The sequence below is a fragment of the Wallemia ichthyophaga genome (assembly GCF_000400465.1).
Source record: "Wallemia ichthyophaga EXF-994 unplaced genomic scaffold scaffold5, whole genome shotgun sequence".
Taxonomy (NCBI): domain Eukaryota; kingdom Fungi; phylum Basidiomycota; class Wallemiomycetes; order Wallemiales; family Wallemiaceae; genus Wallemia; species Wallemia ichthyophaga.
In genome coordinates, this window is record NW_008806278.1 from 521,132 (window position 1) to 544,189 (window position 23,058).

At 45.8% G+C, this 23,058-nt stretch overlaps 9 protein-coding genes and 1 non-coding gene across 10 annotated transcripts; 2 read left to right on the top strand and 8 right to left on the bottom strand.

Moving 5' to 3' along the window:
• Window positions 1-8: 8 nt before the first annotated feature.
• Window positions 9-1,106, top strand: J056_003801 (tRNA-dihydrouridine(20a/20b) synthase; the record flags this gene model as incomplete). The annotated part of the gene is made up of 2 exons (XM_009269017.1): window positions 9-893; window positions 942-1,106. The coding sequence occupies 2 exons, from the start codon at window positions 9-11 to the stop codon at window positions 1,104-1,106; spliced, it is 1,050 nt and encodes a 349-aa protein (XP_009267292.1).
• Window positions 1,107-1,300: 194 nt separating this feature from the next.
• J056_003802 (Plasma membrane ATPase 1) lies at window positions 1,301-4,292 on the bottom strand (the record flags this gene model as incomplete). Its single annotated transcript, XM_009269018.1, has 3 exons — window positions 1,301-2,377; window positions 2,424-4,088; window positions 4,137-4,292. 3 exons carry the CDS (start codon window positions 4,290-4,292, stop codon window positions 1,301-1,303), a joined length of 2,898 nt encoding a protein of 965 aa, XP_009267293.1.
• A 440-nt stretch (window positions 4,293-4,732) lies between these two features.
• Window positions 4,733-6,297, bottom strand: J056_003803 (uncharacterized protein; the record flags this gene model as incomplete). Its single annotated transcript, XM_009269019.1, has 9 exons — window positions 4,733-4,933; window positions 4,984-5,371; window positions 5,421-5,441; window positions 5,491-5,532; window positions 5,578-5,613; window positions 5,663-5,772; window positions 5,829-5,885; window positions 5,933-6,003; window positions 6,051-6,297. The coding sequence occupies 9 exons, from the start codon at window positions 6,295-6,297 to the stop codon at window positions 4,733-4,735; spliced, it is 1,173 nt and encodes a 390-aa protein (XP_009267294.1).
• A 271-nt stretch (window positions 6,298-6,568) lies between these two features.
• J056_003804 (Plasma membrane ATPase) lies at window positions 6,569-9,140 on the bottom strand (the record flags this gene model as incomplete). The annotated part of the gene is made up of 4 exons (XM_009269020.1): window positions 6,569-7,308; window positions 7,360-7,365; window positions 7,421-8,936; window positions 8,985-9,140. 4 exons carry the CDS (start codon window positions 9,138-9,140, stop codon window positions 6,569-6,571), a joined length of 2,418 nt encoding a protein of 805 aa, XP_009267295.1.
• A 440-nt stretch (window positions 9,141-9,580) lies between these two features.
• On the bottom strand, window positions 9,581-11,145 carry J056_003805 (uncharacterized protein; the record flags this gene model as incomplete). Its single annotated transcript, XM_009269021.1, has 9 exons — window positions 9,581-9,781; window positions 9,832-10,219; window positions 10,269-10,289; window positions 10,339-10,380; window positions 10,426-10,461; window positions 10,511-10,620; window positions 10,677-10,733; window positions 10,781-10,851; window positions 10,899-11,145. The coding sequence occupies 9 exons, from the start codon at window positions 11,143-11,145 to the stop codon at window positions 9,581-9,583; spliced, it is 1,173 nt and encodes a 390-aa protein (XP_009267296.1).
• A 271-nt stretch (window positions 11,146-11,416) lies between these two features.
• On the bottom strand, window positions 11,417-12,401 carry J056_003806 (uncharacterized protein; the record flags this gene model as incomplete). The annotated part of the gene is made up of 3 exons (XM_009269022.1): window positions 11,417-12,156; window positions 12,208-12,321; window positions 12,368-12,401. 3 exons carry the CDS (start codon window positions 12,399-12,401, stop codon window positions 11,417-11,419), a joined length of 888 nt encoding a protein of 295 aa, XP_009267297.1.
• A 735-nt stretch (window positions 12,402-13,136) lies between these two features.
• J056_004984 lies at window positions 13,137-13,237 on the bottom strand. Its single transcript has one exon. It is a non-coding gene; the product is annotated as a tRNA-Val (tRNA).
• A 587-nt stretch (window positions 13,238-13,824) lies between these two features.
• Window positions 13,825-14,806, bottom strand: J056_003807 (Pyridoxal reductase; the record flags this gene model as incomplete). The annotated part of the gene is made up of 2 exons (XM_009269023.1): window positions 13,825-14,185; window positions 14,235-14,806. The coding sequence occupies 2 exons, from the start codon at window positions 14,804-14,806 to the stop codon at window positions 13,825-13,827; spliced, it is 933 nt and encodes a 310-aa protein (XP_009267298.1).
• A 950-nt stretch (window positions 14,807-15,756) lies between these two features.
• On the bottom strand, window positions 15,757-17,237 carry J056_003808 (putative U3 small nucleolar RNA-associated protein 18; the record flags this gene model as incomplete). The annotated part of the gene is made up of 2 exons (XM_009269024.1): window positions 15,757-16,858; window positions 16,906-17,237. The coding sequence occupies 2 exons, from the start codon at window positions 17,235-17,237 to the stop codon at window positions 15,757-15,759; spliced, it is 1,434 nt and encodes a 477-aa protein (XP_009267299.1).
• Window positions 17,238-17,326: 89 nt separating this feature from the next.
• J056_003809 (Calcium-transporting ATPase 1) lies at window positions 17,327-22,701 on the top strand (the record flags this gene model as incomplete). Its single annotated transcript, XM_009269025.1, has 6 exons — window positions 17,327-18,801; window positions 18,847-19,178; window positions 19,231-19,279; window positions 19,505-19,937; window positions 19,988-21,986; window positions 22,043-22,701. 6 exons carry the CDS (start codon window positions 17,327-17,329, stop codon window positions 22,699-22,701), a joined length of 4,947 nt encoding a protein of 1,648 aa, XP_009267300.1.
• Window positions 22,702-23,058: the final 357 nt, after the last annotated feature.

The window sequence follows — 23,058 nt, forward strand, 5'->3', positions numbered from 1 at the left end:
CACCCACAATGTCCCAACCTCAACGGGTACAATCTCAGACAGATTCTCAGTCACAGCCACAGCCCCTCCAAATTCCGCCGGCGGAACTCCTCGCAGAATACTCCGCTTGGACCGTCCAAGCCCCGATGGTGCGCTACAGCAAGCTGCCTTTCCGGGAGTTGTGTGGGGGATACAACACCCACATAACTTACACACCCATGATGCTGTCTACTGAATTTTCCCGCAGCGAGTATGCTCGTGCGTCTGATTTCTCTACTTCGTCAAGCGAACGAGGTGTATTTGAGCTGCGAAGGAGACGCACTGCGGGATGGCACGATGAGGCTTTCGAAAAACACTCACAACTTACACGCGGTGCTCTCATCGCTCAATTCGCTGCCAGCGAGCCTGTCCCCTTCATGCAGTCTGCTGAACTTATAGCGCCGTATGTCGACGCTATCGATCTCAACACTGGTTGTCCGACCAGTTGGGCATACGCGGAGGGAATTGGTGGCGCCCTCCTACGTCGTCCGGAGACTGTGCGCGATATCATTCGCACTACCCACGATAGACTCGGTAGCTCTCTCCCCGTAACCGTTAAAATACGCATCGATCAGGATGAAAAGAGGACTGAGCAGCTCATTCGCAATGCTGTCGCTGCCGGTGTGTCGCTCGTCGGTATACACGGTCGTTATAGGACACAGGCTTCCACCTCTCCTGTCAATTTAGATGGCGTTCGTCTCGCGCAGTCCTTTTCTGATGTACCCACCATCTCCAATGGTGACGCTTGGTCGCTCGATGAAAGCTTGCGCATTAGAGATGTCACCGGCTGCAATGGCGTCATGAGCGCTCGCGGTATTCTTTCCAACCCAGCCATGTTTGCGGGGTATAATGAGACACCGATGGAATGCGTTGATGTAGGTTTGTTATTTGCTATCTCACTTCCCTTCTAATAGCACTCTCAGAAATTCATAAACCTAGCCATCGCATATGGACTGCCTTTCCCACTCTTCCACCGCCATTTAGCCTATATGCTTGAAAGTCGGATGTCTAAGTCTCAACGCTTATCGTGGCATACTCTGCACAGCATACCGGGTGCACTAGACTGGATCCATGAGCAGCCATTATAGATAATTTGATTAAATCAAATGTATTGTATTGTAAAGTATATAGAACATAAATATTCGCAAAAATAAATTAATTACTAAGTTTGTATAGTAATGAGGATTTGGGGAATATAACGAGTGTGTTATTCTGAGTGATTGAGTGCGTGAGTGCGAGTGAGTGGATATATTCCATGCATTCCTTATAAGTCTAGATCAACCTAATTGTCTGCATCAAGACCTTGCGTTCTACCGTAGAGTCTGTAAACATCTCTGTCAGAGCGTTCGTGAACAATCGTGATTCTTTGGAGCTCATTCATAAAGTCTTCAACGCGTCTGTCGATCTTTCCTCTCTGTGTTCTGCCAATATTGTTGATTGCTTTCATGTTGTTCATGACAATGTATGCCAATGTGCAAACAATCATAACTGCGATAGAGAAACACCAAACCTTGACAACAGTGACAATGTCGGTATGACCGTTGTGATCTTCGTCATCAGAGTGGAACCAACCGAAGAGTGTGAAAATTGTAGCGAGAATATCAACACCAGCAATGGCACCAGTGAGTTGCCAAGATGGCCACTTGAACTCACCCTCGCCAGTTCTTGTCAAGAAAATTAACCAGTTCTCTGTGAGACAGACCTCCAAGAAAAGAATGTGCTGAATACCACCCCAGTTCTGAATAACACCTCCATTGTTGAGGAAGAGTGTACCTCTGAGAATCCAGGTACCAGCTGCCAAGATAATTCCGAGAACGGTTGACATGATCCAGATCTTTGGAAGTTGCCATTCAACTGGCTTGAGAGCGTATGGTGCGTTGTCATATGCAACAGCGACAGTAGCCAAATCAGCGAATAAGGCAATCCAGACAATCAAGTCTGCGCGGATGGTTTCGTTCATGATGATGATTGAGAGTGTGAGATATATTTCCAAGTGGAGACAGAGTGCAATACGGTAGACAATGTAAGCCTTCATGCGGTGGAAGATTTCACGAGCGACCTTGATAGCAGTAATGATAGTTGAAAGACCTTCATCGAGGAAAACGACAGCAGCAGCTGAACGAGCTGCATCGGAAGCACCTTCAACAGCGATACCACAGTCAGCCTTCTTGAGTGCAGGAGCGTCGTTGACACCATCACCAGTCATGGCTGTTAAGTGGCCACGGTGTTGGAGCATTTCAACAATTTGGTACTTGTGTTCAGGGAAGACCTCACCGAAACCATCAGCGTTTTCAATAAAGTCGTGCATTTCAGAACCAGCCATTGAGCCACCGCCGATGAGTCTGTGTGAGTCGTATACCTGAGTTTTGTTAGCAAAAATGATAAGTGTCTCAGATGTGACTCACATTAGTACCCATACCAAGCATCTTGCAAGTCTCCTTAGCGATAGCGACAGCATCACCAGTCAACATTTTCACACCAACGCCGAGCTTGATAGCTTCACCGACGGTAGCAGCAGTGTCGTGACGTGGAGGATCGAACATAGGGAGCAAACCGAGTACTTGCCAGTCACCATTGTTTTCTTGAACTGCAACACCAAGGGAACGGAAACCTCTTGAAGCGAATTCCATAGTTTGGTCGCGGAAGGCCTGAGCTGTTTGTGGTGGACATGCGCACATCTTGAGGATTGAGTTTGGAGCACCCTTAGCGCAAGTGTAAGTAATACCGTCACGCTCGACAATTGAAGTAATACGCTTGGATACTGGGTCGAATGGTCTGAAATCCTTTGTTACCCAACCTGTCTTGAGCATTTCTGTTGCCTTTGGGTATTCCTTAAGAGTGGAAATGGTGATCTTGTCGATAGGGTCCAATGACTTAACGTTGTGAGATGAGGCGAGGGCAGCAACGCACATCATCCAATCCATGTCAACACCCTCGGCTGTGTATGGTTCGTGGATCGAGAGCTTGTTAGCGGTAAGAGTACCAGTCTTGTCTGAGCAGAGTATGTCACATCCAGCCAATGACTCGATTGAGGTGAGCTTCTGTACGATAGCTTGTCTCTTGGCGAGGTACGCGGCACCAACAGCGAGCGTAGTGGTGGTAACAACTGGTAAACCAACTGGAACACCAATAACAGCGAAGATAAGAGTGTAGACAAGCAAGTTGTTGTCTCTTGGTTGAGCAATCTCTACGTTCCGGAAGAAACAACCAATCCAGACGGCGAACAAGAAGACAATAACAAGAACGAGAAGAGTACCAGCGATAATGTTCATGACCTTGACAAAGTGACCCTTTTCGTTAGATCCGAGGACGAGTGCTGCTGTCTTACCAACGAAAGAGATTGGTGCAGTCATCTTGACGCGTGCAAACACCTTGCCACGCTTGCAGATGGTGGTATAGAAAGCGATGTCACCGTGGTACTTGTCGACAGCGAGAGATTCACCAGTGATAGCAGATTGGTCGGCGGCTAAGATGGATGGGCCTTTACCATAAGAGTCTTCTTCATCTTCCGTCTTTTCTTTCTTCGTCTCTGCCTTCACCTTTTCGAATACCTCTCTAGCTCTCGAGCCATCCTTGTCCTTGTAGTCTGCAAGCAACTCGCAGTCTGCTGGAATAGTAGAGCCTTCTTCGATGACGACAATATCGCCAGGAACCAACATTCTTGCTTCGACTTCTTGTTCTTGTCCATCGCGAATGACGATAGTACGAAGAGCGATACCTTTTTTGAGCTGTGCTACAATGTCACCAGCTTGCTTTTCTTGGTAGAAACCAACGAAAGCGTTGAGAAGGAGAATACCAATGATGACACCGAAGTCGACCCATTCACGAAGACCACCGGCAAGGGCGACGGCACCTTCCATAACATAGAGGACAGGGCCTCTAAAGAAACCAATAAATTTGAGTACCAAGTTCTCTTCTGGAGACTCTAACTCGTTGAAACCGAACTGGCGACGACGTGGATCGACGTCACCTGAGCTGATACCATGTTTAATATCAGCATGCATCCAATCATCTGGCACTGATTTGCCTTGCTGTCTAATTTCGATTTTCTTCCAAGGCGCATACCACGGCTAGTTTGTTGGTTAGTAAGTCATGTCTCAGTTTGTAATACCACTCACCCTCTTATACTCGATGTTGTCGTCTTGCACATCTTGAGCGTCGTCTGCTTTTCTCAACTCAACGTTGTGGATATAATCTACCAGCGCGTTGTATTCATGCTGCGGGCTATCCTCCTCTTCGTATCTTGGTTGTTTTTCCCCGTCTAGGAATGACATAGCGAAAGAATTGTAGTTGGTGGGAGTTGATGGTCAAGCAGTCTTAGCCGCACTTGAAAGCTTCTGCCAAGTGATTTAGTGTGCTTTTGACTGGAATGTCATCCAAATTAGGAAAGTTGATTACCTCACTAAATCAAATCACCTTTGGTCGTTTAAGTAAATATTCATTCTTCATTGACTAGTTTGTGTGATTTTATTGTGTTTTAAATCATGTGCTTTGCTTATCAGTACATCCTCGCGCGCAAATGCACGCCAAGTGGGGGCATTTGACAGTTCATCAGCACAGCGGAATTTTCCAAAGGAAGAAGTAGAGCTGTCAAATGTATATCCTCGTCACGGTGATGAAATTCTAGTTGCGCGCTGTGCACGTGCACTTGTACGAATTTTCTTTAATGATTTGCCAAATAAAAATTTATTCCTCTTCTATACAAATGTCCCATTTACTGCCTCTTTATTGCATATGTGTAATGTAGCTCTTCAACAATTCTATATTTTGTTAGCGTCGTCTCTTTAGCAGCTCTTGCTATTATGTTATTGATATCAGGTTCATAGTAACCTCGTTTAAGGAAAATGGGTATAAATGATCTAAACAGGTTGAGTAGATCGTCTGCAAACAGATGCGCAACATGTCTATTAGGGAGCTTTGAGGTGTTTGTTAGCACTGTTACTCCTGAAGAATCTCTCCACCCACATCAACCCCCGAGTACGCCGGCCATGCTCCAATACGAGCATGGAATACCTTGCTCTTTACTTCATCAAACTCCCCGGATGCTCTGACATAAGTCTCCAGCCTGTCACCGTCAAGCCCTGGGTCTAGACCTTTCTCAACAAACAATTGCTCTATCCAGGTAGCGAGAGTGCGGCAACAAGGTCCAGCGGTCGTGGAGCGCGAAACAGTAGTCCACTTGGGTTCCATTAGTAGGAGCATTCCACCTGGCCTGAGAAGTGGGAGTGTGTCTTTAAGGAGCGCCGGGTAATCTTGTATAGCTGCATATAAACATCTAATTTGGATTGCATCGAAACTCTCTGGTTGATATGCCAATGTGAGATCTTTAGTGATATCGACGCATCTATAGAAGCTGGTGCAAGTGTGAGAGGGTGTGGCGACGAAGAAAAGGTGAAGCCTACCAGTTCCTTGGTACTTGTCGTCTTTAGGAAGTGTGAGTAAAAAACACCCCAACTAAATCAACTAACTCACCCTTTTATTGGCGTGATGCATTGGATGTCATTGCCGTGAGTGCTGTAGGGTAATTTAGAGCAGTTCAAATGAAAACAGCCTACCCACTCTGCTCCTGGGAACTGCTGAGCTAATTCCATTGCCCTGAAAGAGGATTATCAGTGTTGCTCTCTCTAAACCACACAAAACACACCAAATACCAGTCCCAGCACCCCAATCGCCGATGACACCCTTTTTTCCTGCTCGTGTAGTTCTTGAGACAACCTCACTAAGCGGACCCCACCAAAGGCCACCGATAATGAACTGCGCGAGGGCGTGACAGTTAGGAGGTTATGCGTTTGCGAGCCTAGGCAACCCACTTTAAACAGCTCATGCTCTCTATTCAGCCGCAAGTTCTCAGATTCACCTTGCGGGATCTGAGAAGCATTTAGAGTGTATCGTCGAGTACGCCCTCAAAACCCACAACATAAACTTTATCGTCGTATTTAATATTTGCGAGGTCTATAGGATGCCTCCCGTTGAGCTTTTCGATCTCTAATAAGCCAAATGAGCCAGAATCCACGCTATTATATCCCACCCACCGTTATCGTTGTTGAGAGTCGTCTGACGGTAGCCAGCATCAATCGGTCTAAGCTGGTACTCGGGGTTGTACGGGAAAGACTGTTGTGCGGCCGTGGTAAGCGGTTCAGTTGCTGCCTTGTACTCGTTGTAGTAATACAGGCTCGGACTCTGTTGGACTTGCTTTGTGGAGGCTGATTGTATCTGGGCGAGTAGCGCACTGGCGTTGTTGATGTATTCCTTCTTGGTCTGCTCAGTTTGCTCTTCCATCACTCGCTGAGCCTATTTCAACGTGGTGGTTCAAGAAGGAGTGATCCAAGAGAGGGGCGCCTGTTCATGTGCCTTCTATTTCATCCACACGATGCACGGGATTTTCACAAGGCTCACGCGGGGGGTGCACACCTCAACGCACATCTTTTCACATTTCGGACAGGCACATAAGATAAGGCACAATGCTGTTTTTGGGTGTGTCTGTGTGTTTGCCTGTGCTTTCTGCTTTTGTCTATGTAATCTTTCATGTATGCATTATACTACTGCCACTTCACGCGCCATCCGCCTGCTTCCTCTGTTTAACTCTCTGCGCCTTCTGTCTACTTTCTTCCAACTCTCTCCTGACCATCAAGCCCTCTGCTCCAGCTTCAGCGAGGAGATTGATAATAAGTTCACCCGCTCTCTCGCTGTCGTCGTTGGCGGGTATGGCATACGTGACACCCCTTGGATCACCGTCACTGTCCATCAATCCAACAGTCGGTACTCGAGTAAGAGCACACTCCCTCAGTGCGTGTGGATATGTCTGTGGATTACTGAACACAACCAAATCAGGAAGTGGTGGTGGTTGCTCTGGTTTTCCTCCTGGCAACAATCTGTAGCGATTAGTGAGCGTACCAGGCAGCCAGTTGTTCGGTACGCAGAACCCGTTACCCTCCAATTTCTCAGCTGCTCTCTCAGTTGCTCTCTTCACGATCGTAGTCCTCGTCTTGCCTCCAACGAAAAGAACGATGCCGTCACGCTCAACAACGCCTCTGACGACTGCTGCTGCTCTCCTAATGGCAACGAGTGTCTGCTCCAAGTCAATTATAGATTGTCCATGCCTTGTGCCGTAGATGTAAGGTCTCATTGAAGGATTCCACTCGCTGTGATTGTGTCCAAGGTGAGCACCTGCTGCTGTTAATGCACCAACTAAGCTGTCAATTGGCTGCTGTGACGTAGGCAGCCTCGTCTTCCATGGCTTGTAGGCGTTAGATGAGTTTTGCGTGGATCCCAAATGCTCGAGTGATTCGACTTTAAAATGGCTTGTTTAGATGATGATTGGAGTGAATTAAGCTATCTCACCATTCTCTTTCTGGATTAACCGCTGCTTCAAGCTAAGCTCGTTGCTGTCGTGCGAGCAAACCGAGTACTTGCCAGTCACCATTGTTTTCTTGAACTGCAACACCAAGGGAACGGAAACCTCTTGAAGCGAATTCCATAGTTTGGTCGCGGAAGGCCTGAGCTGTTTGTGGTGGACATGCGCACATCTTGAGGATTGAGTTTGGAGCACCCTTAGCGCAAGTGTAAGTAATACCGTCACGCTCGACAATTGAAGTAATACGCTTGGATACTGGGTCGAATGGTCTGAAATCCTTTGTTACCCAACCTGTCTTGAGCATTTCTGTTGCCTTTGGGTATTCCTTAAGAGTGGAAATGGTGATCTTGTCGATAGGGTCCAATGACTTAACGTTGTGAGATGAGGCGAGGGCAGCAACGCACATCATCCAATCCATGTCAACACCCTCGGCTGTGTATGGTTCGTGGATCGAGAGCTTGTTAGCGGTAAGAGTACCAGTCTTGTCTGAGCAGAGTATGTCACATCCAGCCAATGACTCGATTGAGGTGAGCTTCTGTACGATAGCTTGTCTCTTGGCGAGGTACGCGGCACCAACAGCGAGCGTAGTGGTGGTAACAACTGGTAAACCAACTGGAACACCAATAACAGCGAAGATAAGAGTGTAGACAAGCAAGTTGTTGTCTCTTGGTTGAGCAATCTCTACGTTCCGGAAGAAACAACCAATCCAGACGGCGAACAAGAAGACAATAACAAGAACGAGAAGAGTACCAGCGATAATGTTCATGACCTTGACAAAGTGACCCTTTTCGTTAGATCCGAGGACGAGTGCTGCTGTCTTACCAACGAAAGAGATTGGTGCAGTCATCTTGACGCGTGCAAACACCTTGCCACGCTTGCAGATGGTGGTATAGAAAGCGATGTCACCGTGGTACTTGTCGACAGCGAGAGATTCACCAGTGATAGCAGATTGGTCGGCGGCTAAGATGGATGGGCCTTTACCATAAGAGTCTTCTTCATCTTCCGTCTTTTCTTTCTTCGTCTCTGCCTTCACCTTTTCGAATACCTCTCTAGCTCTCGAGCCATCCTTGTCCTTGTAGTCTGCAAGCAACTCGCAGTCTGCTGGAATAGTAGAGCCTTCTTCGATGACGACAATATCGCCAGGAACCAACATTCTTGCTTCGACTTCTTGTTCTTGTCCATCGCGAATGACGATAGTACGAAGAGCGATACCTTTTTTGAGCTGTGCTACAATGTCACCAGCTTGCTTTTCTTGGTAGAAACCAACGAAAGCGTTGAGAAGGAGAATACCAATGATGACACCGAAGTCGACCCATTCACGAAGACCACCGGCAAGGGCGACGGCACCTTCCATAACATAGAGGACAGGGCCTCTAAAGAAACCAATAAATTTGAGTACCAAGTTCTCTTCTGGAGACTCTAACTCGTTGAAACCGAACTGGCGACGACGTGGATCGACGTCACCTGAGCTGATACCATGTTTAATATCAGCATGCATCCAATCATCTGGCACTGATTTGCCTTGCTGTCTAATTTCGATTTTCTTCCAAGGCGCATACCACGGCTAGTTTGTTGGTTAGTAAGTCATGTCTCAGTTTGTAATACCACTCACCCTCTTATACTCGATGTTGTCGTCTTGCACATCTTGAGCGTCGTCTGCTTTTCTCAACTCAACGTTGTGGATATAATCTACCAGCGCGTTGTATTCATGCTGCGGGCTATCCTCCTCTTCGTATCTTGGTTGTTTTTCCCCGTCTAGGAATGACATAGCGAAAGAATTGTAGTTGGTGGGAGTTGATGGTCAAGCAGTCTTAGCCGCACTTGAAAGCTTCTGCCAAGTGATTTAGTGTGCTTTTGACTGGAATGTCATCCAAATTAGGAAAGTTGATTACCTCACTAAATCAAATCACCTTTGGTCGTTTAAGTAAATATTCATTCTTCATTGACTAGTTTGTGTGATTTTATTGTGTTTTAAATCATGTGCTTTGCTTATCAGTACATCCTCGCGCGCAAATGCACGCCAAGTGGGGGCATTTGACAGTTCATCAGCACAGCGGAATTTTCCAAAGGAAGAAGTAGAGCTGTCAAATGTATATCCTCGTCACGGTGATGAAATTCTAGTTGCGCGCTGTGCACGTGCACTTGTACGAATTTTCTTTAATGATTTGCCAAATAAAAATTTATTCCTCTTCTATACAAATGTCCCATTTACTGCCTCTTTATTGCATATGTGTAATGTAGCTCTTCAACAATTCTATATTTTGTTAGCGTCGTCTCTTTAGCAGCTCTTGCTATTATGTTATTGATATCAGGTTCATAGTAACCTCGTTTAAGGAAAATGGGTATAAATGATCTAAACAGGTTGAGTAGATCGTCTGCAAACAGATGCGCAACATGTCTATTAGGGAGCTTTGAGGTGTTTGTTAGCACTGTTACTCCTGAAGAATCTCTCCACCCACATCAACCCCCGAGTACGCCGGCCATGCTCCAATACGAGCATGGAATACCTTGCTCTTTACTTCATCAAACTCCCCGGATGCTCTGACATAAGTCTCCAGCCTGTCACCGTCAAGCCCTGGGTCTAGACCTTTCTCAACAAACAATTGCTCTATCCAGGTAGCGAGAGTGCGGCAACAAGGTCCAGCGGTCGTGGAGCGCGAAACAGTAGTCCACTTGGGTTCCATTAGTAGGAGCATTCCACCTGGCCTGAGAAGTGGGAGTGTGTCTTTAAGGAGCGCCGGGTAATCTTGTATAGCTGCATATAAACATCTAATTTGGATTGCATCGAAACTCTCTGGTTGATATGCCAATGTGAGATCTTTAGTGATATCGACGCATCTATAGAAGCTGGTGCAAGTGTGAGAGGGTGTGGCGACGAAGAAAAGGTGAAGCCTACCAGTTCCTTGGTACTTGTCGTCTTTAGGAAGTGTGAGTAAAAAACACCCCAACTAAATCAACTAACTCACCCTTTTATTGGCGTGATGCATTGGATGTCATTGCCGTGAGTGCTGTAGGGTAATTTAGAGCAGTTCAAATGAAAACAGCCTACCCACTCTGCTCCTGGGAACTGCTGAGCTAATTCCATTGCCCTGAAAGAGGATTATCAGTGTTGCTCTCTCTAAACCACACAAAACACACCAAATACCAGTCCCAGCACCCCAATCGCCGATGACACCCTTTTTTCCTGCTCGTGTAGTTCTTGAGACAACCTCACTAAGCGGACCCCACCAAAGGCCACCGATAATGAACTGCGCGAGGGCGTGACAGTTAGGAGGTTATGCGTTTGCGAGCCTAGGCAACCCACTTTAAACAGCTCATGCTCTCTATTCAGCCGCAAGTTCTCAGATTCACCTTGCGGGATCTGAGAAGCATTTAGAGTGTATCGTCGAGTACGCCCTCAAAACCCACAACATAAACTTTATCGTCGTATTTAATATTTGCGAGGTCTATAGGATGCCTCCCGTTGAGCTTTTCGATCTCTAATAAGCCAAATGAGCCAGAATCCACGCTATTATATCCCACCCACCGTTATCGTTGTTGAGAGTCGTCTGACGGTAGCCAGCATCAATCGGTCTAAGCTGGTACTCGGGGTTGTACGGGAAAGACTGTTGTGCGGCCGTGGTAAGCGGTTCAGTTGCTGCCTTGTACTCGTTGTAGTAATACAGGCTCGGACTCTGTTGGACTTGCTTTGTGGAGGCTGATTGTATCTGGGCGAGTAGCGCACTGGCGTTGTTGATGTATTCCTTCTTGGTCTGCTCAGTTTGCTCTTCCATCACTCGCTGAGCCTATTTCAACGTGGTGGTTCAAGAAGGAGTGATCCAAGAGAGGGGCGCCTGTTCATGTGCCTTCTATTTCATCCACACGATGCACGGGATTTTCACAAGGCTCACGCGGGGGGTGCACACCTCAACGCACATCTTTTCACATTTCGGACAGGCACATAAGATAAGGCACAATGCTGTTTTTGGGTGTGTCTGTGTGTTTGCCTGTGCTTTCTGCTTTTGTCTATGTAATCTTTCATGTATGCATTATACTACTGCCACTTCACGCGCCATCCGCCTGCTTCCTCTGTTTAACTCTCTGCGCCTTCTGTCTACTTTCTTCCAACTCTCTCCTGACCATCAAGCCCTCTGCTCCAGCTTCAGCGAGGAGATTGATAATAAGTTCACCCGCTCTCTCGCTGTCGTCGTTGGCGGGTATGGCATACGTGACACCCCTTGGATCACCGTCACTGTCCATCAATCCAACAGTCGGTACTCGAGTAAGAGCACACTCCCTCAGTGCGTGTGGATATGTCTGTGGATTACTGAACACAACCAAATCAGGAAGTGGTGGTGGTTGCTCTGGTTTTCCTCCTGGCAACAATCTGTAGCGATTAGTGAGCGTACCAGGCAGCCAGTTGTTCGGTACGCAGAACCCGTTACCCTCCAATTTCTCAGCTGCTCTCTCAGTTGCTCTCTTCACGATCGTAGTCCTCGTCTTGCCTCCAACGAAAAGAACGATGCCGTCACGCTCAACAACGCCTCTGACGACTGCTGCTGCTCTCCTAATGGCAACGAGTGTCTGCTCCAAGTCAATTATAGATTGTCCATGCCTTGTGCCGTAGATGTAAGGTCTCATTGAAGGATTCCACTCGCTGTGATTGTGTCCAAGGTGAGCACCTGCTGCTGTTAATGCACCAACTAAGCTGTCAATTGGCTGCTGTGACGTAGGCAGCCTCGTCTTCCATGGCTTGTAGGCGTTAGATGAGTTTTGCGTGGATCCCAAATGCTCGAGTGATTCGACTTTAAAATGGCTTGTTTAGATGATGATTGGAGTGAATTAAGCTATCTCACCATTCTCTTTCTGGATTAACCGCTGCTTCAAGCTAAGCTCGTTGCTGTCGTGCTCGAGTGTGCCATCTCTTGCATATACCACTGATCTTCTCGCAGAAGATGTAAACGTACGAGCTGTGCTGTGTTAGCTGATTCTGCTGAAATGATGGCCATCTCTCACCTGCGACGCTGCCTCCGCGAACAATTCCCTTCATTGGTGTGGTGGTGGTGGTAGATGAAAAAGACAGCAATACATATTCTTACAATACAATATAGAGCTTGAATTCCAGCTTATTCTGGAGATGGTCTTTGGCTACGGCCACCTCTATACTCCTCACTACATTCTACTGGGAGCAACCTGAACACATAAACCAGGCACATTCTACTAATATACTCTACATCTCCAATGACGCGCTTTCTTAATATTTCATTCGCTGACCTGATGACCGTCATATCTGTGAATTTCTATCCACCCCATCTTCCCGTTTAAAGTCCGGCTTATTTTCTAATTCTTTCAAAGTACTCTTAGTCTGGTTTGTACGCATACCTTCTAATCAGCGTTTTCAGCGATATCCTTCCTCTTTTCACTCCTGTTTTCGCTTATGTCTAAGATGCGGATAAGCCGAGTGAAGAGTTTAGCCAAGGCGTTATGGCCTACTTCGATATTATTAAAGCTATATTCTCTCTTGCATAAGCTTCCCACCTTCAACTTTCAAAATCACGTGTTTTATCACATCCGCGTTCACTCTACTAGTTGCAGCACGGCAGGATTGCAATTGCTTGTGATTTATGATGATCAGACTGCTTAATGCTAACAAAACATTCTCTTAAATTCCTCCCGCTTCCATCCGACCAATAAACCACCTAGAGACCTCCAAACATAAAAACATTTATTAGTGAAAAATAAGATATATTTCATTTCAGCTATCGTGGCTCCAAGCCGAGACAAAAGCTTTCGGCCGGGTTCGAACCGGCGGCCCTGTGCGATCCAAGTTTGTTTATTGAAATACAGTTTGTAAAGCACATGTCATAACCACTAGACCACGAAAGCCTATCATATCTAGCTACTTTGAAAAATATTGGATTCGAATATTGATTGTAAATTACCAAAAATTTTAAAATATAGCTAAGATTTTCACGGTGGCTCAGCGTAATTGAGAGCCGCCAACAATTTATAAATTACGGCGCTAGTCAAGAAACGCTTCCAGTAAATTCAGCACCCCCTTTGACTCCTCATGCTTTAAAAGTATTGATGGACGCAGTTTAACATTTATCGTCTTGACAATATAATCAGATTTCATCATCATCATCATAGCTAAGATTTTCATGTTTTCATCTTCATGAGAGGTTTGCGTGACCAGAAGCGACAACGGAGGTGCTGGAGTAGCTTATATTGTCCTCGCACATACGTGAAACCTCAAAAACGGTTTAAATTGGATGTGCGTGTGTTTGGCAGTAATCGAGGCGAGTGCTTTCGGAAATGACATTCATCACATCGTGACAAGCGGCTTAGACATTTTAGGGCTCTGGGACTCTGGGACATGTTAGATACCTTATCACACATTATTGCAGCATAAAATCGTCAATTTGGAATCAAAAAATAAAAAGGCACCATTATCCCCGGTTCAGCTAGGAAAGCTACTCAGGATAGCGGCCGCCTTTTATCTCTACCTTCTCCACCGCCTCGTTGAGATGCTTCATGTCATCGTCTGTCAACGTGATGCTGTTGATCAAGTTCTCCTCGACCCGGCGGACAGAGCTGGCACCAGGGATAGGAATGATGGTTGGCAGACCATTCCTGTTGGAGTGATACTTCACCCACGCAATTGCAATTTGTGCTGGTGTGCATCTCTTCTTCTCTGCCAGCTTTTCAACCTCGGCCACCAGCTTGAGATTCTCTTCGATATTGCCGTCTTGGAAGCGTGGAAAGTGCTTTGCCATTCCCTTCGCATCAGCGTTACTCTTAATTTTACCACTGAGCAAACCTCTTCCAATTGGACTGGTTGGTTTACGTTAGAAAATCTCATCCTCTACGCTAAAGTACTCACCTGTAAGCGTAGATCGGGATATTAAAGTCAGCGCAAGCCTTCGCAACGCCGTTGTAGAGAATATCTGGCGAAGCCATGCTAAATTCAACTTCTACAGAAGACACCTTCGTTCCCAAATCCTCTGCCGCCTTCGCGGCCTCTCTGATAGTCTTTTCGTCGACCTCAGACAGGCTGATACCGCCAATCTTGCCCTCCTTCTCGATACGCGCGAGATTCTCAATAATCTGTTGTGATGTGTGGTTTGGATCACGCCTAGCTGGCTCAAATTGGTCAATCTTCTTCACTCCACCAAGTAACTCATTGCACTTATCGACTGATGAAGATAAGAACTCGTATGATCCGTTTGGAGCAAACACCTTCAGATCGATACCCCCCTTAATGCACAGAACAACCTTGCTCGCGTCTTCTGGATATTTTGTGAAGTAAGCCTTGAGGAGGTGCAAAGAGTTGTGTTCTGGAGGACCGTAGAACTCTCCGCCATTCCACGCTACACTTCCTCCGGATACCTCAATGCTCCTCTTCATCACCGCCATAGCCTCGTCGATTGGTATAGGCTTATCGGTCCAAGTCATTCCTTCAACATCCTAATAAGCAGATAAATGGCCAGGCACGCATCACATACCCATCAATCCATGGCCGATATCTGCTATTTGCTTATTAAGTACTTGTGGCATAATCGCTATCTTCTTCAAATCACGATTGTAGCACAAAAAGACGTTGATCAATTCACAACTTCTAAAAAAAGACTTATCTCCACTGACGTCATGGCGGGCACCGTGGAAGGCTTGTTGATGATGTTTTTTGAAAAGAGAAGCCCTCCGGACACCCTCTATTCAAGCACTCCATAATTCTTGCCGGAGTCTTACTTACCAATGCCTTTAAGAACCGCGGTGAGCAGGTTTTACATCGCAGCGATTCAGCTATTCTCATCTACAGCTACTTTTCCCAATTCAAACGCTCGTCAAAGCACTTAATTGAAAAGGTCTCATTTCCTTCTATGACTGTCACAGAAACTACTGCCATTGGCTCTGCATCGGATTTCCATGGATTTTCGACTCAGTGACTTCAATCCATTCGAGAATCACTCTTTTATTTCTTCAAAGAATTCCTCAACAGTATCTGCGACTGCCTCTGCAACAATTTCTTCAATATATTTTTCACCTCCGACTAATGACAACTGCAATAATACCCACAACGTCCCATTCAACAAACTTACATCAAGCACTTGTAACGGCTTAGAGGAATCCGCAAACGCATCAGCAATCTCTTACTTCTCATATGAACACACGTTCCTTAACGATGGATATGACGAAAGCGACGATCACAATTGTACACAACAATACAATCTTATTACGAATGCTTTTGTTAAGGATTACAATACCCTGCTATACATTAATATCACTGGATAAAACCTTATTTAGATTCTTCATGTTTTTGTTTGGTTTTACTATTCATTATTGTCGTGTTAATAAATTATGTATTCTATCAGAGTAATTTATACAATTGTGACATCACCACTTCTCTAATAAGCTACATTATCACTGTAGTGCTTGATATGGTAGAGGAGCAGCTTTCCTCTGTGATTTCCAATCACAATCCAGCGACCATCAGTTGAGAAATCAATTGCTTGTATCTTGCCAAGTGGTGTGTTAGCTGTCGGCCAGTTTTGGAAGACAGTGAAAGAGGGAATATGAATGAGACGTAGCTGGTCATTCTTCTCGGCCGAAGTTGATGCTAGCAGTTGTGTATCCTTGTTGAATACCAGCTTATCTATCGTAGTGATGAGGTTTCCAATTGATTTGAGGAGTTTGAGTGAGCTAGCGTCGTATATAGTGACAATACCACTCTTGTATCCGATAGTAATAAACTTGCCATCCTTCGAAACAGACAATCTAGTAGGCGCAAAGTTGTCCTCGTCTTTCCAGGTCCGCATGCATCGTCTCCTTACAGCGTCCCAAGTACTAATTTCGGAACTATCGGAGATAGTGTACAGTGTGCTGCTATCTTTCCCCCACGCAATGTCTGCTACAGGCTTGTTCATCTTGACACTCCCACTAGGCACACATGCAGAGTTTGACCATCTCAACAACTCGACATGTCCTCGTTTTCCTTTTAAAGCGATCATTGAGCCATCCGAGTTAAATTTTGCATGAGCGCTGACAACGTCGTCACCGTTTTTGAAGCGCTCTGTCGCACCAGTGTCGAGGTGGAATAAGTAGGAGAAGGGACGAGGACCACCTATGAAAACTGAAGGCTTTGTAGGGTTGAAGATGGCAGTAGTGATGGGCATATCTTTGACGTGTAGTTGTTGTACAAGAGTACTCTTGGAACCTTCAACGTTGTATATCTTGAGTCTTCGATCAGACTGAGCGACGAGAAGGAGGTTGTTGATAATAGGATGAAATTGCACGCAAACAATTTTAATTTGGTCTGTCTGAATCACGTCTTTGAGACGTTCGACCTTAATCTCACCAGCTCTCAGGCGTGTTTTTCTGTTGGTGAGAGTGTTGAGACCGGTTGAATTGAGAATATCGTCCTCATCGTCGTCACTGTCATCTTCACGCTGCTTGCGCTTATTTTTAGCTTGTGAAGCCCAAGCTGGTGTAGGATTTATAGATTTGAATCTGGAGAGTGTAAGTGTGTGAGGATAAGAGAGAAGACAGCGACAAACTTCTCCCTGAGCCTGATTTCAAGATCATCACCACCGACACGGTCTTCGTCTTCCTCCTTTCTCAGCTTACGCAGCTTTGAGTTGTCTGCGAGTGATATTTCCAAGTCCTTATCGTCATCGTCTGCCCAAACTTCTTTTGGATGAGAAGGCGCAGATTCATCTATAAAAAAGGGTTCATCACCATCACCGTCTTCATCCGCGTCGCCCAATTGATGGCTGTCGTTGAAAAGCTCATCTTCGAGCTCAATCTCCTGATCATCCTTCTTTGGCTCATATCCATCATCATCTCCTAATACACGCTGCCTTTTAAAATTTCTTTGATTTTCCGCCATCTCTTCAATCGCTCTTTGTATTCGTTCAAGAAGGCGTATCGACGATTATATTGAGAAGATTTTATCAGCCAGTATTTAATATACGCAGGATGTCCACACAACTACCTTTTATCCCAAACACTGAGCCAGAGCGCTGTATCCTTGACAGCTACAAAGCAGCCTGTGCGGTTGAGCTGAACAAGTCGCTCGATTTGCCTTTAGAAAAGGCCTATGAAGGTGTACACGTTGGCTCAAAGAATGGTGACTTCCATATTGCTCTTCCTCGCTTTAGACTGCCTGGTGACGTTAAAGAGCACGCTCAGAAGGTACATGACAACTTTAAGCCTAACGAGTACATTGAAAAGTGCACCGTTAAGCAGGGCTTTGTCACGTTTCAAGCTACCACTCAAAACTTTATTAGAAATGTCTTGGACCAGATTCACTACATGTCCAACAAATCCCCATCAGGAAAGCCAGAGTATGGTACTTCAACCATTTCTGGTCAGGGCAAGCACGTCATTATTGAGTTCAGCTCTCCAAACATCGCTAAGCCTTTCCACGCAGGCCACTTGCGTTCAACTATTATCGGTGCCTTCTTGGCCAACTTATATGAAGCCTGTGGATGGAAGGTTACTCGTATGAACTACTTGGGTGATTGGGGAAAGCAATTCGGTCTTCTGGGTGTTGGTTTTGAGCGTTATGGTAGCCAGGAGAAGCTCAAGGTTGACCCGATCGGTCATTTGTTTGAAGTGTATGTGCGTGTCAATAATGAGGCAAAGGAGGAGGACGAGAAGCTTGGTAAGAAGAGTCAAGATATTGAAGAGGGTGGTGATGAGCAAGACTCAGCTCCGATAGAAGCAGGTAACACCATCAACGACCAAGCCAGACGCTTCTTTAAACGTATGGAAGATGGCGAGGAAGGTCCCCTTTCTCTCTGGAAGCAATTTAGAGATCTTTCCATTGAAAAGTACAAGGATACCTACGCACGCCTTAACATCCACTTCGACGTTTACTCCGGTGAATCTCAAATTTCCCAAGAAAACCAAAACAAGGCCATTGATGTGTTGCATGAGAAGGGTCTCATCAAGCAATCAGGTCAGTCGCAAATTATCGACCTCGAAGAGTATAAGCTTGGTAAGGCTGTCGTTAAGAAAATGGACGGTACAACACTCTATTTGACGCGTGATTTCGCTGCAGCTGCTGAGCGTCATGAAAATTACCACTTTGACAAGATGATCTATGTTATTGCTTCTCAACAAGATCTTCACACTGCGCAATTGTTCAAGGCAATGGACTTGATTGGGTATGACTGGGCCAAGAACCTTCTTCACATTAACTTTGGTATGGTTATGGGTATGTCTACTCGTAAAGGAACTGCAGTCTTCCTCGATCAGATCCTCAACGAAGCTAAGAGTGTTATGCTTGATGTGATGAAGAAGGATTCTATGAACAAGTACGATCAACTTGAAAATCCAGAATGGACTGCTGATACACTCGGTTTGAGTGCTGTTAAGATACAGGACATGGCTGGCCGTAGAATCATGAACTACAAGTTTGCATGGGACCGTATGACTTCATTTGAAGGGTGGGTGGTGTTGTGAAAGAGTGATGCAATTTAACGCTCTCACAGTGACACAGGACCATACCTCCAATACGCTCACGTCAGAATGTCATCCATTCAACGTAAAGTTGCTGACGAAACTGTGCTTCCTGAAGATCCAACCAAGGATGTTGACACCAAGCTTCTCACTGAACCAAAAGCCAGAGAGCTAGTTTATCTGTTATCACAGTACCCAGATGTCGTCAAGAATGCCCTCAAGACACATGAGCCAAATAACATTGTCTCATATGCTTTTCAACTAACCCATGTTGTATCTAGCTTGCTTGAAATGTTGAAGGTTAAAGGACAAGAAAAGAAACTGGCAGAAGCCCGTTTGTACTTGTTCATGAGTGCCAGAGACGGTGAGTGCTAGGGTTGCCCAACTGAGTTAAAAATAGCTGACAAATCGTGTAGTTCTTGGCAGTGCGATGCGCTTACTCACTTTGACGCCATTAGAGAAGATGTAAGGTTGATATAATATATTTTTATTTCCTTTTGCATGTTTTGGTCTTTTGTTTGAGAGTGACGTGTGCGAGGATGGCTAGAGCGGAAGGTGCCAGAAAACGGGGTTAAGAGGGAGGTAAAGCGCGTGCATATGTGGTATACAAAACATCTAAGAATAAAAAGTGCTTTTATCTTATTTCACTGTCCATATCACCACCTTGTCTTCTTACCACCATATGCCTAGAGATCGGAAGCGCACAAACTCAGGCTCAAGCGATCAAAAGCCCGTGAAGCCAGTTGGAAGCACATCTTCAACGCTCTATAACAACCAACCAGAAGGTTTGAAGAGCTATCATCCATCTCTGGTACCCCCAACAGCTGAAGAGGCTGCTAGATTAGCACACCAGACTCCCCCTCACACATCTCCCACAACCGTCGCAGACGCTGAAGGCTTGTACACGTACTCTACCAGTTTCAGGAAGGCATCTCTTGAAGCTAACGCCCGCAAACCATCTCTCCCTCATTTGAAGCCTTCAGAGCTTCCAAGCCCATTCGATTCAGCTGCCGCAGAGAAGAAAGAAGACGACGATAGAAGAAAGGCTATGACACATTCTCTTGAGTCGGATCCTGCTCACACGTCAACGCCGTCAGCACAGTACGCAAAGCTATCAGTCGATGTGGGTGTTTTCTTTGGAGTGTGGACGCGCTATTGACTTTCTTTTTGCAGCAAACCATCGCTCGATTAAACACAAACCCTAAAGACGGATTGAGCTCTGCCGACGTGAAAGAATTGCGCCCTAGATACGGTTTTAATGAATTCTCGGTTGAAGCAGGTGACAGCTTATTCAAAAAGTTCTTCGAGCAGATTTACGAAAGTCCGCTGATCCTTCTCTTACTCGGTTCGGCCGTTGTCTCAGCTTTGGTTGGTAACGTAGACGATTCAATTAGTATATCTCTTGCAGTAATTATCGTTTTGACTGTTCAATTCGTCCAAGAAACGCGCTCAGAGAAGTCTTTGCAAGCATTAAACAAGCTCGTTCCACACTACTGTCACTTGGTCAGAGGTGGCCAAAACTCATCACCGCTCGCCAACGACCTTATTCCAGGCGATGTCGTTACTTTCTCAACTGGCGACCGTATCCCTGCAGACGTTCGCATTATTGAGGCAGTTGACCTTGAGATCGACGAGAGCAACCTCACAGGTGAAACCAAACCAACGAAGAAAACCACTGAGCAATCTGATTTGTTGAACGTCGGTGTTAGTGACCGCAAATGTATCGCACATATGGGAACCCTCGTTAGAAGTGGTCACGGTAGAGGTTTGGTTGTTGGTACTGGCTCCGAGACTGAATTTGGTGTTGTCTTTACTATGATGCAGGACGTTGAAGAGCGCCGCACACCTCTTCAATACTCAATGGACGAACTCGCTAAGCAGCTCTCTATCATCTCCTTTGCTGTTATCGGTGTTATATTCCTGATCGGTATTATTCAATCACGCAGCTGGCTCGAAATGTTCACAATAGGTGTTTCTCTCGCTGTCGCAGCTATTCCAGAAGGTCTTCCAGTTGTCACTACTGTCACTCTCGCACTCGGTGTTCTCCGTATGAGCAAGCGCAAGGCCATTGTCAAGAAGCTCCCATCTGTCGAGTCACTTGGCTCTGTTAGCGTTATTTGTTCAGATAAGACAGGTACCCTCACAAAAAATATTATGACTGTCACCAAAGCATTCACAGTTCCAGATGGTCCTATTTCTATAGACGGCAAGCTCGATAAAATCAGCCCAGCCCTCGAACGTACACTACTTATTGGAAACATTTGTAACAACGCAAGGAAGGATGAGCACGGTAAGAATGTTGGACAACCTACTGATGTAGCCCTTGTCGATGTTATTGAAGGGCAAGGTACAAATGATAAACGTACGTCATTTGTACGCCGTCATGAACAAGCATTCTCGTCAGAGTCCAAGGTTCAATTAGTCACCGGTACACTTGCTAGCGATGCTGAGGGCAAACCACAAGAGTGCAACTACCTTAAAGGAGCATTGGAGAGAGTCTTGGAGCGTTGCGACAGCTACTTGACAGCATCTGGTCATCACACCGTCCGTCTCGACGATTCTACTCGCCAGCTCATCCTCTCAAGGGGTAATGAATGTGGTGACAAAGGATTGAGAAATATTGGTATGGCATACAGAATCAGCAGCAACATTTCAGATTTCACTAGTGGTTTCATATTTACAGGTTTTCAAGGTATGAAGGATCCACCAAGACCTGGCGTGGCTGCTTCCATCGCTTCATTGCAAAGAGCAGGTGTTCACGTTGTTATGATTACCGGTGACGCTGAGCGTACTGCACTTGCTATTGCTAGAGAGTTGGGCCTCTGTGTCAGACCAGCATCACCAAGCACCAACTCACGCAGAGATACGAGCGAGTGTCTCACTGGTTTGGAGCTGGATAACATGTCAGAGAGAGAGCTGATGGAGCGTATTAACAGTGTTAGTGTATTTGCTAGAACCTCACCAAAGCATAAGATGAGAATTATCGGAGTACTACAGAAGCTTGAGAAAGTCGTTGCGATGACGGGTGATGGTGTTAATGATGCACCTGCTCTCAAGATGGCTGATATTGGTGTTAGTATGGGTAAAGGTGGTACAGACGTGGCCAAAGAGGCTGCTGATTGTATTCTCGTCGACGACAACTTTGCAACGCTTTTGCCAGCTGTTGAAGAAGGTACGGTTTGCTGGTTTGCTGCCTTTCATAAAACTCCTAACTAACAACCACTCCAGGAAAGAGTATTTTCTACAACATACAAAATTTCCTCAGCTTCCAGCTTTCTACTGCCGTCGCTGCACTCAGCTTGATCACTATTTCCACAGCACTACGCATGCGCAACCCACTCAATGCCATGCAGATTCTCTTCATCAACGTAATCATGGATGGACCACCATCACAGTCACTTGGTGTAGATCCAGTGAACAAGACGGTCATGAAGCGTCCACCTCGTCCAAAGAATGCGTCAGTCATTACCAACAGGCTCCTAACAAGAGTACTTTTCTCTGCTTCAATAATTATCACTGGTGTTCTTTTCATCTATGCTTACGAAATTGGAGACGGATTTTCAACTCGCGACCAGACAATGACTTTCACCGCGTTCGTTGTTTTGGACTTGGCCAGTGCGCTTCAAAACAGGGGAGTTACATGTGGATTCGGCGACAACAAGATGTTGCTTATAACTGTGGCAGTTTCATTCCTTGCGCAGATGTGCTTTGTCTACATCCCTACGCTTCAAGCTGTGTTCCAAACGGAAGCACTTGCGTTGAGAGATATGGGTGTGCTTAGCTCACTCGTCCTCTTCTCTATCGGATTACACGAGATCAGAAGACGTTGGGAGAGAGAGCAAGAGAGGAAGGACGCGCTGTTCTCATTCTCGAATGACGACGTGTAGCTGTGTGTGTTTACGAAAGAATCCAAGTTTTTATTATTTCAAATTAAAATGATATTTGCATAAAATGTAGACAAGTTAAACAATGCTAATTTTGTAACCTGTAGTTTGATGTGATATCTGCCTGTACCGCACTGTCTTCTCAACTATCATCACCTCAGATACAGAAGATGGTCACACTCAAACTCGGTACGAGAAAAAGCAAGCTGGCAATGATACAAGCCAATATTGTTAAAGCCTCACTCGAAAATCGGCACCCAGATATCCAAGTTGAGATTGTTGGCATGTCAACCGCCGGCGATAGGGACAACACTACGTCTTTGTACACACTCGGTGGCGCTGATAAAGGTTTGTGGACGA